The sequence below is a fragment of the Syngnathus typhle genome, linkage group LG6 (genome assembly GCF_033458585.1).
Source record: "Syngnathus typhle isolate RoL2023-S1 ecotype Sweden linkage group LG6, RoL_Styp_1.0, whole genome shotgun sequence".
In the NCBI taxonomy this organism is placed as follows: Eukaryota; Metazoa; Chordata; class Actinopteri; order Syngnathiformes; family Syngnathidae; genus Syngnathus; species Syngnathus typhle.
Genome location: NC_083743.1, coordinates 3,424,113 through 3,439,956, shown reverse-complemented (window position 1 = coordinate 3,439,956; position 15,844 = coordinate 3,424,113). Strand labels below are relative to the sequence as shown.

Here is a 15,844-nt window from a genome sequence, read left to right as displayed (position 1 = left end):
TTTGGCCTGGAGAGGGCAGCAGACCACATAGAATGACGTCACCTGTTCCGAAGGAGGACGGTACTCCACTTTACCAGTCCAACGTTTTATTCACAGAAATATAAAGTAGTATGTCAAGTACATCACTTTGTACAAAATAGCACAGACTCTTCAAAACTCAGTCAGATAACAGAAACAAACCCACTTTAAATTTTTACCAAGTGTTACTCAAAGAAAGGGGGGCAAAGACTACACAGACAGCTTGAAAACTCAACCAGAAAACATTCAAACAAAACCTAAAAAAAAAAACAAATCTGCTTGATTTGTCAAATAAATGGAGCGTTTAGGGCATGAGGAGTCTGTGATATGTGTGACGGCGCCCTTGCACAAACATAAGACTCAATAGGGGAGGAAAAGCCATTTATACAACAGCTTAGGAATAATAAATAAGTTCCCAAAATAGGACTCAAATTGGCACATTAATTTCCTCGGCTGTTCTGGAAAACGTTGCGCGATGGCCACGCTTGACACCTATTGATATGTTTCTTTCCCTATATTGCAAAACTGTGTCTACTTATGTTAAAAATGTGGCTTCAATGCTTCTCTATTATCTCGACAGTGATAATGCTTGTTTCGATACATGTTTTGATGCTTTATTATTTAGCTAAAGCAAAGCAGTCGAACGTGGCCATCCTTTCCCACAAGTCTCCTCCTCTCCACTTACCACTGCTCGTGAAATGTTGAAGGCATGACTTTGAATTGTGACATACACTGAACAAAAATAGAAACGCTTTCTCTCCCGCTTTACATGAGCTGAACTCAAAAAACCTTTTCTATGGATAGTGGTGTAAAAATGAATAGCTTCACTAGTCGAGGGGTTAACCCTTAAAGGATCGGCCGTTTGAACACAAACGGTGCAGCAAAAGATGTAGACAGACAATAGAAGAATTATCCCGGGCATATCCATCTTTGGGTTCAGCTCATAAAAACTGGTAGCGAGTCCAAAAGTGTTGCATTTATGCTTTTGTTCAGTAGATCAACATATCTAATTTACATCTTACCCATATAACGAGCTTGCAATAAAAAAACAAAACAACGACCCTGTTTTAGAAACACGACTTAAGCACGGCGATCATTCAAAAATACTCTAACACGTCACCACACACACACTCAGAGAAATAAGCCTGTGACAGCAAATCGAAGCCACCTTGCGCATCGGTTTTGTGAGCATTTCCGTGTTATGCTTTCGCATGTATTTTTAAAAACCAGGAAGTTGGACATTTTGCCCCCTCTGACTAAGCCAAACGAAACTTCATTTGACGTCAAGTCTCTCTTTGATTTCACCAAAAGAGAGACACTCGGACAAATAAACCATTCCTCTTTTTTCGCCTTGAGCAGATAAAAAAATGACTTAATGGCGTTGAGAAGCTGTAATTACCTTTATTCATGAATTGGCGCGTCGTTTCTACGGCAGAATTCATAGAGATGTTTTCTGCAAAAAAAAAAAAATGAACCAGAACAACCGGTTCGCCTTACAATACAATATAGAAGAATATATATTATAATATAGATATTACATTATCTTTCTTATAATACAAATATTTCTAAAATATATGTATTAAATATCTATTTAAGGGGGAATGTAAAAAATATATCTCCATATAATTATAAAAACACTATTATACAAATAACGGCCTCCTTTCTGATCGTTACTAACGCTCCTCTTGAAAACAGCAAGGAAATCACATGACGCCATGCAAAGTCCCCTCTGGCCCGCTCACATGACACTTTTCAAAGTGACTCATTTGGATAGAAACAGCGGCGTGCAAATTTCGACGTTGACCTCAGATTGCGAAAAAGAACTACGTCATGGTTCGGTCTAATCAACGATGCTTGTTTATAAGATCGAGTTCAAAATGTCCAATTTCCCAGTTTTCTCATGCTCTAATAAACAGTTGGGTCAAAAATAACCCAATCACGGGTCAAATAGGGACAAACTGCAATCCAATACCCCCCCCCCCAAAAATAACCGCAAAAACAATTCTGTACAATGTCTCAAACGGACCCAAGTTGCAGTCAGTCCCTCTCTGACCCACAATTGGGTTCTTTTTGACCCAACGGTTTTCAAAGATGCAGCATAAAACCTCCATGACATCGCTTATGTGTTGGAACGCAACGAAATGTGCGCGGCAGACTTCAACATGGAGGATCCCCCCGATGGACTCCCCAGCAGCTTTCCAAACATAAAGCAGAGCCTCGCATTTCAAACTGGGCTGTCAACGAGGAAGTGGTCAGATGAGCTGAATCAAAGCCAGATGAGTCTCGCGGGATGACTTCCTGTTGCTCTTTCTGCCTACACACATCCTCGCCGCTTTGATTTCCTTCATCCAGGCCCCTCTGCGAGTGTCGTCTACGCGTAGCCCTTTGTCACGCCTCGTCACGCTCCGACGGTGCGAAGCGCAGCTGCGCGGCCCGACCCGACCGAGGCGCCGCCCCTTCTCGAATCAAGAGAAACAGGAAATTGCCGTTGAAACACAAACAAACAAGGCGACGGGTTTGAAGCCTTTTCGTGGTCGTTGCCCTCGGGGGGGGTCACTCAGTAGAAAGAGTACTGGTTCTCCACAGCCCGGGCCCGTCGGGTCCCGTCGGCGTCCTGATAGTCCTCGGACGCGCCGCTCGAGGCCTCCAGCAGGCGCTCGGAGCTGTTGCTACGACTCTGTAAGCCGCCGCCGGTGCCCGGGTCGCTGCGGGAGAGGGAGGGCAGGGCGGTGGGTGAGGAGGAGCTACTGGAGGAAAGCGGGGCGTCGGCCGGGGGGCCGGAAGAGGGTGAGATCCCGGGAGGGTGAGGAGTCGGCTGGGCGGAGTCCGGGCGACAGCTGGCGTCTGTTCTGGGCGGCGTGACCAGCGAAGGCACGCTCACGTCTGTGGGTCGGGGAGAGTAGACATTAAAAAAATTGGAACTGGATTCCAAAAATGTCTGATATCAACGACTTGCAATGTGGCACTCTACAGGGCTTCTCTTGTGGGCCTTCCTTTTCTTCTCAGTGACTCCAGCAACACGGCCGAGTGTGTATCAATAACGCCTTTTTAGGGCAGAATCAAACGCTCGCTCTATGCACGACGACACAGAGGCCCCCTTCATGACCCACCCGAAGTAGGGCTGGGACGGCGAGTCTGGGCAAAGCTGCTGAGGTAGAATCGCCCCGCCCCTCACTCTCCGGTACAGGAGGGTATTCATGCCATGTCCGTGGGTGGGGTGCAGGTTCACTGAGTTTCAGCTGAGCTTGCTTCTTTAAGTAGAATACATTCAATACTAGAGGCAAACCTCAATCATGCTCCAAATCCAGACAGAATTTGTATTTTTCCTCAACTAAACCAAATGGCAGAACTTGATACCTTCAGCTCTCCCAACTGAGCTAGCAAAGTCAAAAAGGTTAGCACGTACCTGGGTTAGCGCTCCTCTGCACTTGAACGTAAGAGCGTAGCGTGATGTCCGCCGAGCCGCCGGACTCCAGCGGGATGGGGTGAGCGTGGAAGTGTCTCAGCATGTCCGACACGGTGTGGAACCATAAATGGTGGACGTGGCACTGGCCGTTTTCGTTGACTGACAGACGCAGATGCTGGACGGGGGAAGAGCAAACACAATAAGACGCAATGAAAGAAAAAATTAATAATATTTCGGTCCTCATTTGCTCACCTTGGCTTTGCCCTGGAAGTTGAAGGTGAGCACGTACTCGCCGGGCCGCGTCTCACTTTGGCGGATCACAAAGAGGCCGTGGCTCCTGGCCCCGCCCGCCAGTACCAGCTGAGCCGCACGGACCCGCGACAGCGTGCCGTGGAACCACGGGTAACCGGCGAGGCTGGCGTCACCCTCAGAGTCCTTGGATCCCTCGCCTCCACCTGCGCACCCTACAAACAAGGAGATTTTTGATATTCAATATCCTGGTTTGATTTGGACTTGCGAGATGGAAGGTGAAGCTAACAATTGTGTGAATCATCATTTTCATTTTCACCTGGCAATCGAAAAAAAAGAAAAAGAAACTATTAAAGCCTTCATTTGTTGTTCGTTATTTTTTAAATATACATTTCCACCAGACTAGACAGACTTTATGCCTGTAATTTAATCAATGAATCGACACTGAATCGATTGTTAAATGAATCAAGAATTTTTAGTAATCGTTTGTGTATCATTTTTTTTACCTTTTGTAAAATAAATAAAAATAAAAAAAAGTTTTCAGCTCATCCGATCGCTGTCATCCTCTATGAAAGTTGACTTTTTAAATCTTTACGGTGAATCAAAATAAAACATTTTGGGGGAAAAACATTTTTGCCTTCTTCCAACATATTATGGATCAAACTAAATCATAGTTTGTGTGTTTTTGGAAATAATGCCTTATTTTGAATAAAGCCAATGAAATGAATACGATTTTACAAGATTCATCGATTAATCGCTAAAACAATCGACACGATTCCATGACAATGTATTAGTTGCAGCCTTAAACCAAAAGTGTTTGCCCGAAGACGACTAGTCTACATAAGGCGTAGCCTTTTTTTGGATTTCTTTTTCCAAAACCTCAGACTTTTGGAGTACCAGTTGAAAATGTAAATACCGTTTTTTTCCATGTATAATGCGCAAAATTTAACTCATTTATTGTCCTAAAATCTGGGGTCCAGCATCAACATACCATTTTTAGGGTGCGTATTATACATGGGGGCGCATTATACATGGAAAAAAACGGTAATAAACCATGCGCCGAAAAAGTGCACAAGTGCTTGCCTGCTGCTGCGGGGTTGGCGCCCTGGGCCTCTGGGGACTGGAGGAAGCGCTCTAAAGGCATGTGGGATGGATGCTGGGTGAAGGGGGGTTCCCTGCAACGCACTGAGGGGGCACTGTAATGCTCCGCCGCCGCCGCCGCCACCACCGCCGCCGCGCATAACCTCTCCGGAGCTGGGTACGCACCTAAACAAGTGTCCGTTAGCGGATATTTGCGCGGGTGTAAAGCCGCGGCGGGCGGGGCTCACCCTCAGAGAGCAGCTCGCAGCTGCAGGAGGCCACCATGGAGCAGTCTTTGGATGAGGCTTGACCGTGAGGACAGGACGCCAGCTCGATGTCGTCGCCGCTGTCCCTGCGCGCGGGTGTGAGCGCCAGAGTATGTAAACAAACAGCGGCGTGTCCAAACACACATCCTACAAATGAAGTCCTTGTTGATGTCCGGAGCAACAAGGAGGAATGTCAGTCATGGCTATTGCTGTGCGTGTGTGAGTTTGTCCATGTTTGTGTAAAGGAAGCCTGTCAAAACCGCCGCTAATTGGATGATTAATGGCGGTGTGTGTGTTTCTGCCCTCCTTCTACCTCCCCCTTCACGGCAAATATTTACGTGATGGAGATTTACCCGGGGTCGATGCAGTCCTGGATGTCAGCGACCCAAGAGTTTTTCTGCAGTGAGTCGATGGTTTCCAGGATGTATTCGCCCCCGTTCTCCACCTACAGAGTCACCACGTCAAAAATAAAAATGCTGATTTTTTTTTTTCCCCAATAAAGTGGTCAGTTCTTACCTTTAAGACAAACGTATTGTCTTTGTCAGGCATCTCCAGGGGCATGGTGGTCCGTACCTCCACAATGGCCGTCAAAGGGATGCTCACCTTGGCTTTGGAAGACTGAACGGGAAAAAGAGAGAAGACTTTAAATGACGAGGTTCAAAATGGAGTCGTTTCAGTGTTAGGGGAAAAACACTTTCTAATTAGCTGTTTAATTTCGTCTCACCGTACGACGAGCCAAAAAAAGACAACTCTTCATGCAATTACCAAGGGTCCAAGGTTAAAATAACTCTTTTCCAAAAAGAACACCATACTTAAGGTTAAAATAGTTTTTCAAACATAACTATTAGATAACCTGTGTCTGGCTAGCAAGTCTCAAAATGGTTCCTCCTCCATGATAATTAAGGGCCCAAATGAGCATCTCGCCACAAGCCCCGCCCCCAGTCTGGCAACCACTCAAAGGCAGCACGGAGAAGGCCAATTATTCACGCCATCGGCCGACCGTAACTGACGCAAAACAGGAAGCGCCATGTGATCAAAAGCAAAGCGCCTGGCCTCCATTTGCCCTCTGCCAAAGATGACATCCAAAGGGTGTGCTTCTGTGTGTGAGGAGACCCATGGTCTGGTTGAGCCTTATCAGCTGATCTGTCTGGAGTAACCACATTCTCATCTTGATCCTGGCCGCCGTCCACGCCCACAATTCCGGTCAAAGGATCACATGTCAAAAAAACACTTCCAGTAAGCTAGCTAGCCACACAAGCTTAGTGAAAAACAAAGACAAGGGGGAAAAAAAAATCATTTCTCCACCACTGATCCCGTTCAGGAAGCTGGAACTGATCCCGACCGAATTGAATAAAAACGCTGGAGTGGTCTCAGTCCATCAAAGGCGACCAAGCAGTCAAGAGAGAGACTACAATTCACACTCTCATTCACGCCGTCACTGAGTGGGAGCTGACGGCACCATGAATGACTGAACGCACGCTACTGAACGCTATTCTTCGCCGAACTTTTGCGCTGAGCAATAAATGAACTGATTTATTTGGGTCAATATTTCAAAGTCTCCTCTGAAGGGTGTGTGCGGTCAAAGGGCCTCTGCTGCGTCATCCTGCGGCAGCAGCGGCCAGGAAGGAGACGGCGCTGATCACTTGAATCATCCGACACCGCTGAGTGTGCGCTCCCCACGATGCCAACGAGGCAGCCATGATGAAGCGTCCCCTCTTTTGTCAAAGTGCTTCTTTTTACACGTTAATAGAACGCAGCATGCGAGAGTGCTGAGGAACAACAAGCATGTTTCCTCTGCGAGTGACTCATACGACTATTTGGGTCCTCTCCGTGTTGTCACCGCGTGGCCAAGATGAGGAAGCGATTCTGCAACAGCAGTTGGAAACTTTGCAATGTGCTAAGAGAGGTCAATGTGACGCCTTTGCTCTTTCCGCACATCGGCTCCTCTTTCCCACGGCCTTCTTCCGAACCACCTGTGCCACCTGAACCCCGGCCGTGGAGGATTTACACACACTCAGTTGCACCGCCGCACGACCTTCCTAAGGTCACGGGCAGCCATGTGGAAATCCCACATGGACGAATGTGAAGAGCATTTTTTTTGGTCAGTGCTAATCTTACATGGAGGGGGGAAAAAAAACAAGGCATCCAATTACCTTTTCTATTCTTTCCTCACCCTGCTGGGAGAACTATGTTTGGTATTATAAATTAAGGGCATACGCTGTAAAAAATGCAACAGTGGATCAACTTGAAAAAAATATGAGTAATCCGTCCTACTTCATATTTCAGCTTTGTACCATGTAAATAATGAAATAGTTATAAATAGTAGATGGACAATGATGGCAGCGTGTGACAGCATACCTTGGGCGGCACGTAGAACTCCAGCAGGAACCTCTCGGCCCCTTCGTCCCTCTTGCTCTTCCTCAAAAGCAGCCGGCACTTCTGCCACTGGGCGGCGCCCATGCAGTTGGTGTCGTCGGCCACCATGTACCTGAGCGCCCCCTCCCTCTGGATCTCCAACATCTCCGCCTTGTGGCCCTGGCAGCTTCTCGGCAGTCGCAGTTTTTGAGACCACTTCTCCCCCCCCGCCGTGGTGGTTTCGCCCCCGGCGGTTCCGGCCCCTGCTCCTCCGGTCCCGTTGGACTTCCTGGGAGGCCCGTCGGGCTCGGGGGAAGCGCGGCGATGCCACATCTCCTTGACCCCGTCCACCACGCACAGGCTCATGTTCCTCAGCGAGAAGCCCTTCTTGAAGCGAGCTTTGGGGTGGCTCACCGACACGTCCTCGGAACTGCGGGACTGACCCAGGGCGGACACCTTGTGCGTGGGTTGAGGTCCGCGGGTACCGGGCGCGGCGCCGCCTCCTCCTCTGCCTTCTATCCCGCCCCCTCCGCTGTCCATGCTGTCCAAGGACTCGCTGGAAGCCCCGGCGTCCTTGCGTCTGTGGTAGAGCTCGTGGCTGTAGGACAAGGGACAACCCTGGATCCCCAGAAAAGGAACGATGCTGTACTTTGGTGCGATGCTAAAGCCGTCCTCCCCCGGCGAGGACGCCCGGTTCTGCCGGGCCTGGCTCAGAGCCGCAGAGAAACACTCCAAGAAGTGTTGGGCAAAGTGTTGAGAGAAGCTGGCGTCGGCGCCCGGCGAATCGTAGCACGGGTTCTCCGACAGGAAGCGCTGGAACTTGTCGGCGAAGTCCGCGGCCGAGGCTCGGGCGTGGAGTTCGCAGAACTCTCGCCAGTCAGGCAGCGGGCATGAGGAGGAGAGCTCCGGGCTACCGGGCGCTGCCGCTCCGTTCATCACTGGGCCATGCCAACCCACTGAGGAGAGGCTGGAGAGGACGAAAGAACGAGAGCATTAGCTTCAACATACAGCATGTGGCTAACTCACATTAGCATAAAATGAACCATAGCCATCGCTTCTACTAGTATCTTGAATCAGTCCAATTTCATACTGGCTCTAATTCAAAACAGTGCCGCTTTGAATCCTTTGCTGCATGTCATCCCATCCTCCCCTCATTTCCTGTTATTGTTCTGTTATTGCCGTTTAACGAGATCAAACGGGGCGACGGAAACACGAGGAAACGGCGTGATCAAAAGGGGAAATCTCCCGCGCCTGGTGCGACGGCGCTCGTGAGCTTGCCCAGCTCCATTCTGGTGACGAGCCATCGGATTATGGCCACTCTCGGTGGCCCATCTGGCTTACTCATTGTTTGGTTAACTAATGAGGGTGTTGGCAAAAGCGGGTCACCGCATTCTGGCTGGACATCAGAAGATATTTTCGACACCCTTCGGTCGGCGCATTTGGGGATGGTGATAAACGATAGTTCACGGTCACCCAAAATAACGCGGGCTCGGAAATTGCCGCGTAAATCGGGAACAGACTCGGCAGTGTGCTTTCAAAGGACGCATGCTGTGTCCCAACACACGACTGATAAGGACACATCTGCAGAGAAGCTCCAACGCACGTTGCTCCCATTATTTATTTCTGTGGAGCAGGAACATAAAAGGACGTCAAGACGGAAGTGGCTAGGCCTGGCGACACACACATACAAAGAGATAGCAAACATTCCAAAAAGCTTTTCATGCAACATACGACACACACGTGCGGGCATTCCTGGAATTTCCTGGGAAAGCAGCTTGTTTGTTAATCTGTTTTCTGTTTTTGGTCAACAATTAGCGGGAACAAATTGCCTCTGCTGGAATTCAATGTGTGAAGGCACAAAAACAAGTCATCTAAAAAAAAATACCGTAATTTTCAGACTATAAGTCGCGTTTTTTTTTCATAGTTTGGGTGGGGGGGGCGACATACTCAGGAGCGACTTATATACATATATGTTTTTTTTCACTTTTTGGGCATTTTATGGCTGGTGCGACTTATAGTCCAAAAATTACGGTACATACAAATGGGAATAAAATAAATCAAATGAGTTGTAGTGATTGAATATTGAGGATTTTGCGGAAGTGATCGTTGAAAGCGGCGCAATACTTGTCTGCAACCAGCGGAGGCGCTATCAACTCACTCCCGAGTTTGTGATCGAAAAAGGAAAATACATTTGGTCACAAAAATAGAACGAGTACTTCAAACAAAGTGCTGGCGATCGAAACTCGAAACAAACCGAATTACAAAAGAAAATAAACACCTGCCTGGCTCGGGACGGAGACATTGCCCGACTTGGCAGCGGTTCTGATTGCGAATTCATTTAGCCATTAGTTACATATCAGGGAAGACTTTGCATGAAAGTGGTGATAAACAAATCAATCCACTTTAAGGTACTACGTCGTCCATTCAGTGTGTGTGTGTGTGTGTGTGTGTGTGTGTGTGTGTGTGTGCGAGTCAATAGCTATTTAAAACCCTGCACAGGGCCAACTTTCCACTCGTTCAGCAAAACAACAACAACAATAACACTTGACGTACATTTGTCAAAGCGCACACCCGGATGTGGACCTGACCCCCCTCCCCCACCCCCATCCCGCATTGACTGCACACACTCCCGGAGTCAGCATGAAACTCAAGCCGCGGGACAGGAGGAAGTGGACAGTTCTGTCTCAGCACACTTGGGCCGTCGGCTGCGAAATGATTGACGGGCGAGTGGGATGATCTATGAATGAACCAAGGAGCCGGAGAAGGAGGGCTACACGTTTTGGCCGCAGCTGCTAAAACAATCGAGTGTGATATGCGTGGGGAGGTGGGCTCCGACGCCGAGGAGCCAGGGGAACCGAGGAGAACCGAGGCATCCCCCCCCTTCAGGTTTCAACCTCAGGGCCAGACTATCTCCTCCCTATCTGTTGTTAAGATCTACCACTACTGTGCCGCCTCCGCCTCCCCTCCTCCCCTCCTCCCCCTGGGGGTGAGGAGGGCCTGATATCTCCATCAGATGCTTGGGAATACTGTGTGTAACGGTAAACTGAGCAAGGAGGAAAGTAAAGTGCGGCCTGGAAAATCCTTCGTGTATCTGAGGCGGGCCTCCGGGAGCTACATATGCGTCAAGAAACATAATTCTTCAGTTCAGTGAGCAATTGGAGCGCCTTTCCACTTTCGTGCCCTCGCTCACTCAATTTGTTTTTCTCTTCTGAGTCACTCCAATTCAGGAACACAGAATAGCAAAACAAGAGCCAGCTCATTCGACACTCTCATTCGCTGACACCCACGTCACTCACCGGACCAGGCTCCACCTCTTCAAGCCATTCACACTCAAAGTCAAAGTAACGACAGCTTTGAGGAAAAACGTGAGACATCATCTCACATGCTCAATATTACGTTGAATCATTTCATCCGATTAATCGACGGGACAAAGTCGATTCTAAAAATATTTGAGGACATTTTTTTCTAAAGTTCAGTTGCACATGTTTGTCATTAAAAACACACAATCACAAACACACACACACACACACGCATCTCCCCTGCAAGCTGCTTCATGCCAGCAGCACGCCCGCCGTGATCGGCTAATGAGCATGATTGGTCATGTCGTGCGCTCACCCCTGGGGGGTTTGGGTCCGGCCATGTTTTCTAAGATTAGCCTACACCGCGCATACACACACACACACACACACACAAAGCTCGCAGCACACACAGTACAGTACACGGCGGCACGCACCCTCATTCTGAATTCATTAAGGATGTTTTCTTATATAAGATGTAAATAGGACTGAAGACGTTTGAGGACAAAAAAAGGCCGACATGTCACACACACACACACGCACACCAACAGTCGCAGACAAACAGCCAAACAATGAATTGATCGTAACATGACGACTAGTATTGATTAGATTAGTAAGGATTGTTGTAGGATGCAAGCATGCAGCTTGGATACTGCCAGGAGACAAAAACGATGACTGATGGGAATGTCCAAGATGTCGAAAAGCAGAAGGAGGAGAAAGACAAGTCGAAGGCTCGTCAGTAATCACCATGGCCCTGACACAGAAGTCAACCTGCTCACTTTCACGTTCCGTCCTCTTGTTCTTACCACTCTTGCGACGCAAATTCAGAAAATCTCGGACGTTGGTTGCACAGATTCCAAACGAGCTCGCTCGTTATCGCATCGCGTAAATAGCAAACGTGCCGAAGCGTTCGAATGGCGGCCGGCCTGCGTTAAGAGCAGAAAGAACACAAAGTGTGGGAGACGCACATTCCACCGCTGACTTCCATTTCCTCTCACTCACCCACCAGGTCTAACTAATTTCACAGATGACCGCAGACCTCCAAATACAGGACACCACCGCTCCATTCATTTGAGTTGCGCAGGTGAAGCCCACCGAACATGACGTTAGGCAATCGTGCCGAAATTTTTTTCGGATGTAATCAAAACTATCAGACAGGTATCCATTTATTTTCTTGTTTCAAACACTCAAAAAAACTCCCACCATTTGTTTTTAACCATTTTTAATATGATAAAACATCACCATTGTTAATGTTCTTTAATTGTGTCTTTTAAATGAAAAAAGCTGTTTTAGTCGGCCAACGTAAGGGGCAGTTCTGGTTGAGCCCTATGAACTCTGCCTAGTAACAAGTGGTCAGAATAAAAATCATGGCCTTTCAGCTTACTGGACAACATTTTATTTTAGTCTCATGGTGAATTATGATTTTACGTAGTTTGTCTGTCACTTGAAAGAAATATAATAGACAAGAAAATGAGCTGAAACTGGAGCAATTCTGGTTGATTTTCGGGCAGCTACGCTCGAGCCCCATGGACAAACCTCACAATTATGATAATAACGACCTATTAAAAGACACCTAATAGGAATTGAATAGCAAGCCCAGCAGCCGCCGCCGCCGCAGAGGCCCGGCTGGTGCAGGCCTGCTCCGGTGCCAAGAGTGGACTTCATGAATGGAGCCTGCTGCGGCTGCTTGAATGGCTCACACATGCAAGCAGCAGATGAATGGCAGTCTAAGGAGACAACGCCGCCGTGCGAGCTAGACGGACGCCCAATCGGAGACCACCGCCACCACCACTTGTGAAGGGGCAGACCTATTTAAATACTGATCAACGGATTCTTGGAAGACCCCCCACCCCAAACACACACCCACTCCCTCGATGCTTCGTTTACCCAGCTGCCCCCCCATGTGGTTCATCATCATCACCCCTAAAAGTGATCTAGACCCCCCCCCCCCCTCCAACGTGACTAAGATGTGGTTCACACCAAAACAAACCGCTCTCCTCCTCCTCGTCGTCAACATGGAAGCCTTTTTCTGCCGCACATCACACATGACACCACGAAAGGATGCTGAGACATTTCAGCGGAGCTCACCTCAGTGCGAGACTAGTGTCATGACGACGACGGCTGGCAGACACAATTCGGTTTCAAGAGGTCCTCTTCCTCGAACGGCTCGTCTGCAATTGCTCGCCCGACGTCCTTGCACTTCGCCTGGATACGGTTTCTTCACGGCCCCACTAGCTGATCCTCCATCCCTGCGAGCGTCGCACTGTGAGGCAGCCTGGCTGTGAGTGGCTGATCCTGAATGTGGTTGCCTGCCTGACAAGCTAGCGGAAAGACGATAAAGCGTTTCCGGTTTGGTTCTTCCAGCGTAAAACGTGTACACTTCGGGCGACTCGTTTCGAAAGTATTGTGATCAAAAGATGATACTTTAGAAAGAACATTAAATACGTCCGTTTAGGGTCGGTTAATATATTCGTTTTTCAAATCATTCGCATGTACAACTCGCGAGTTTCGACGTTCTTTTATTTTGAAGGTAAAAGCACGATCAGTGTTTTAGTTAACTTACCTTTCAATTTTCTTCCACGAGCAAGTGTGCGTGTGTCTCACAGTCGTTTAACAACCAATGAGTGGCCTAAAAAGGGAGCCACGCCTTTCCAATGTGTAATTAATATATTGACATATTTATTATACATACAGAGAGAGCGAGAGAAAGAGGAGAGAAGAGGGGAAGAGACACTATCTCTACTGTTGAGCGGAGCTATTAAGCCCTTATGTTCTCAGCAATTATCTTGAAGAAATGTGTGTTTAGTAATAAAACTCTGACTGCCCACATGACTTGATGTTTACCTCTGAGAAGTTGGCCCGGAGCTTCCAGCATATGTGCTTCTTTATGGCTAATCCCCTCTGAGAGGATTGACTGCAGGGCTTTTACCACAGGGGACCCTGGGCCACACCCCGATGGACAGGTGGTGCTGCTGGAGAACCAGCTACTCCCTACTCCCGGGGCCCTCTCTTTGTAAATGGCGCACATGCGCTCAGTGTAAAAACACATCTTCACTTTTATGTCCCTGGTGCACGGGAAAATTCAGTGACTAGACTTTAGAAGAAGTGAAACCAGGTCTAAGTTGCGGCGCAGGTGGTGTAACGCGAGTCAAGTTGGTACCTCTGGCTCGATTTAAAAGCGGGGCTCCAACTGGATTCCCTAATGACTGCCAGCCAATCAGCAACTAAATACTGCATATACATAAAAATATACAGTACACTGCTGAACAGAGATGATTAGAGTGTGGTGGCAAACGCCGCTTATTGAAAACCACAAAGAGATAAGCGGGCAGGGCAGTGGGACTCGCTCCGTGCCTCTCTCTCCCGAGACCCTGGCCTCTTATTGATCCTCACGCACTTCCTGCCAGTGAGGATAAAACAATGCGAGTCATTCTGAGACTCTCCCAGAATAACGGGCTAAGTACAGTTCAATTGTATTTAACTTTGAAGTTCGAAATATTTCAATGGAATCTTTCAAAATAGTTGCGTTAGCATGATTTGTGATTCAATGTGTTTCATATATTTAAACGGAATAATGGTTCATTCATGAAAAAAATATTATTAGTCCCAAAATGAGGACATTTGCTGTCTCATACATGACGGAATATATTGCACGCTCACTCTCTGATGATGCCCAATGCATGCAGTGATGTCACATGAAGTTCACCGAGCCCGGCCCAAAATAGCACAGCAACATCGGTAACAACAAGGGAGGAGGGACAGCGCAAGACCAATATTACACGTGAAGAACGTGCGGTGAATTGGAAGCGAAGTGAAACTTCATGAGAATGAATGAAGGATGATTTTCGCCCTCCAGGAGACTAATATGATGTCTGGCATGGACATAAATCTCCATCGGGCTCAGACGTTGACAATATGTCAAGAGTGAGGATTTGGCAATAAAAAGGCATTTTTGAAAAGGGGGGGGGGGGGGGGTGACTAACCCGCTCTGTATTCCCAATCCGGGTTGGGGTGGGGGCTGGGGGCGGTGGCTGATCCCAGAAGCACGTGACCGGGTGATTCAGCGAGACGCCATGTCAGAGCAAATCACAGAGCAACAACACAGAGCCACCTGACAGAGGAGCTCTGTTTCCATGGCAACACCCATGGAGGGGCGGGGGCGGGCGTAGGAGGGGGTGTTTGCTGTGGGAGGAAAGAAAGAGAAAGAAGAAAGAAGAGGAGGAATAGTTTGGAAGCTGAAATGCTACTGAGGGAACTGGCTGGAATCAAATGAATGAACGTGCATCCGTGCAACAGTTCTCAGCTCGTACTGGCCTGAGCTTCTCAGTCAAACAAAGAAGGGAAAAAAAACGGACCAATGAATGAATGGATGAATAAATGAATGGGGATTTTATAGCTACTTAGCACAATGGAGCCTTTGGGTGGAATGGGGGGTTGCCCATTGCATCATTTGGCCAAAACGCTGCACACAACATTGAAAACAAGATGAAAAAATATCTTGGACAAAAATTAATTAATTAAAATTAAAAAAAAAAAAAAAAAATGCAATGAGAAATCTTTTTGGGAGGTGTTGCCAACACCAATTTTTCAGTCATTCTGCGGTCTAATAAAAGTGAGCAAATAAATAAATAAAAATGGATCAAAACAGCGCAACAATCACAATGAGCTATGCATGGAACCAATGTCGATTAAATTTTACAAAATGTGCTGGGTGGTGAAAAATTATTTTGAGCGTAAGTTTTTCAAAAGAGTGAAATAGATCAGCAATATTGAAACAAGTTATCTTAAAACCCAAACTTTCTTGGAAAACCCATTTTTTTGGACAGCAGTGAGAAGCGCACACACGTGCAGAAGAGAGAAGCCGTGAGGCAACAGAGAAGCGTGCACGTCTAATACCTACTAAATAATTCATATTCATAATAAAAACAGAACTTTGCTGTCTTCTGCATGACGAATGAAATTTGAGGCCGGGAGACTAAAGAGTGAAAAAAGCCATTGTTCCTCATCTCCTTCCTCACTGCAGGATGACATAAGCACTTCCCTCCGTATCGGATCTGCGACGAAACGTGACACACCGGCCGAGCGGTGTGCCCGTACGGCATTTCGCCGTGACCCCTACACTGCTGCGCAAAATAACGTGAAGCCCATTAGGCCGTAAATATTTTAGAGAGGGG

At 47.7% G+C, this 15,844-nt stretch overlaps 1 protein-coding gene across 1 annotated transcript; it reads right to left on the bottom strand.

Annotated features, from left to right (window-relative positions):
- Positions 1 to 69: 69 nt before the first annotated feature.
- Positions 70 to 12,984, bottom strand: LOC133155422 (SH2B adapter protein 2). Its single transcript, XM_061280724.1, has 9 exons — positions 12,759 to 12,984; positions 7,378 to 8,341; positions 5,536 to 5,637; positions 5,373 to 5,464; positions 5,002 to 5,105; positions 4,757 to 4,939; positions 3,677 to 3,888; positions 3,425 to 3,599; positions 70 to 2,901 (listed from the first exon to the last, which is right to left on the bottom strand). Exons 2-9 carry the CDS (start codon positions 8,308 to 8,310, stop codon positions 2,576 to 2,578), a joined length of 2,127 nt encoding a protein of 708 aa, XP_061136708.1. The 5' UTR covers positions 8,311 to 8,341; positions 12,759 to 12,984; the 3' UTR covers positions 70 to 2,575.
- Positions 12,985 to 15,844: the final 2,860 nt, after the last annotated feature.

What these genes read in the sequence shown, in the direction of transcription:
- LOC133155422 (XM_061280724.1), bottom strand. Translation starts at nt 8,310, where the DNA reads ATGAACGGAGCGGCAGCGCCCGGTAGCCCGGAGCTCTCCTCCTCATGC. An exon ending in ACAATACGTTTGTCTTAAAG is followed by an intron (nt 5,465 to 5,535) that starts GTAAGAACTGAC and finishes GTGACTCTGTAG; the next exon opens with GTGGAGAACGGGGGCGAATA. An exon ending in GCAGAGGAGCGCTAACCCAG is followed by an intron (nt 2,902 to 3,424) that starts GTACGTGCTAAC and finishes CCCGACCCACAG; the next exon opens with ACGTGAGCGTGCCTTCGCTG.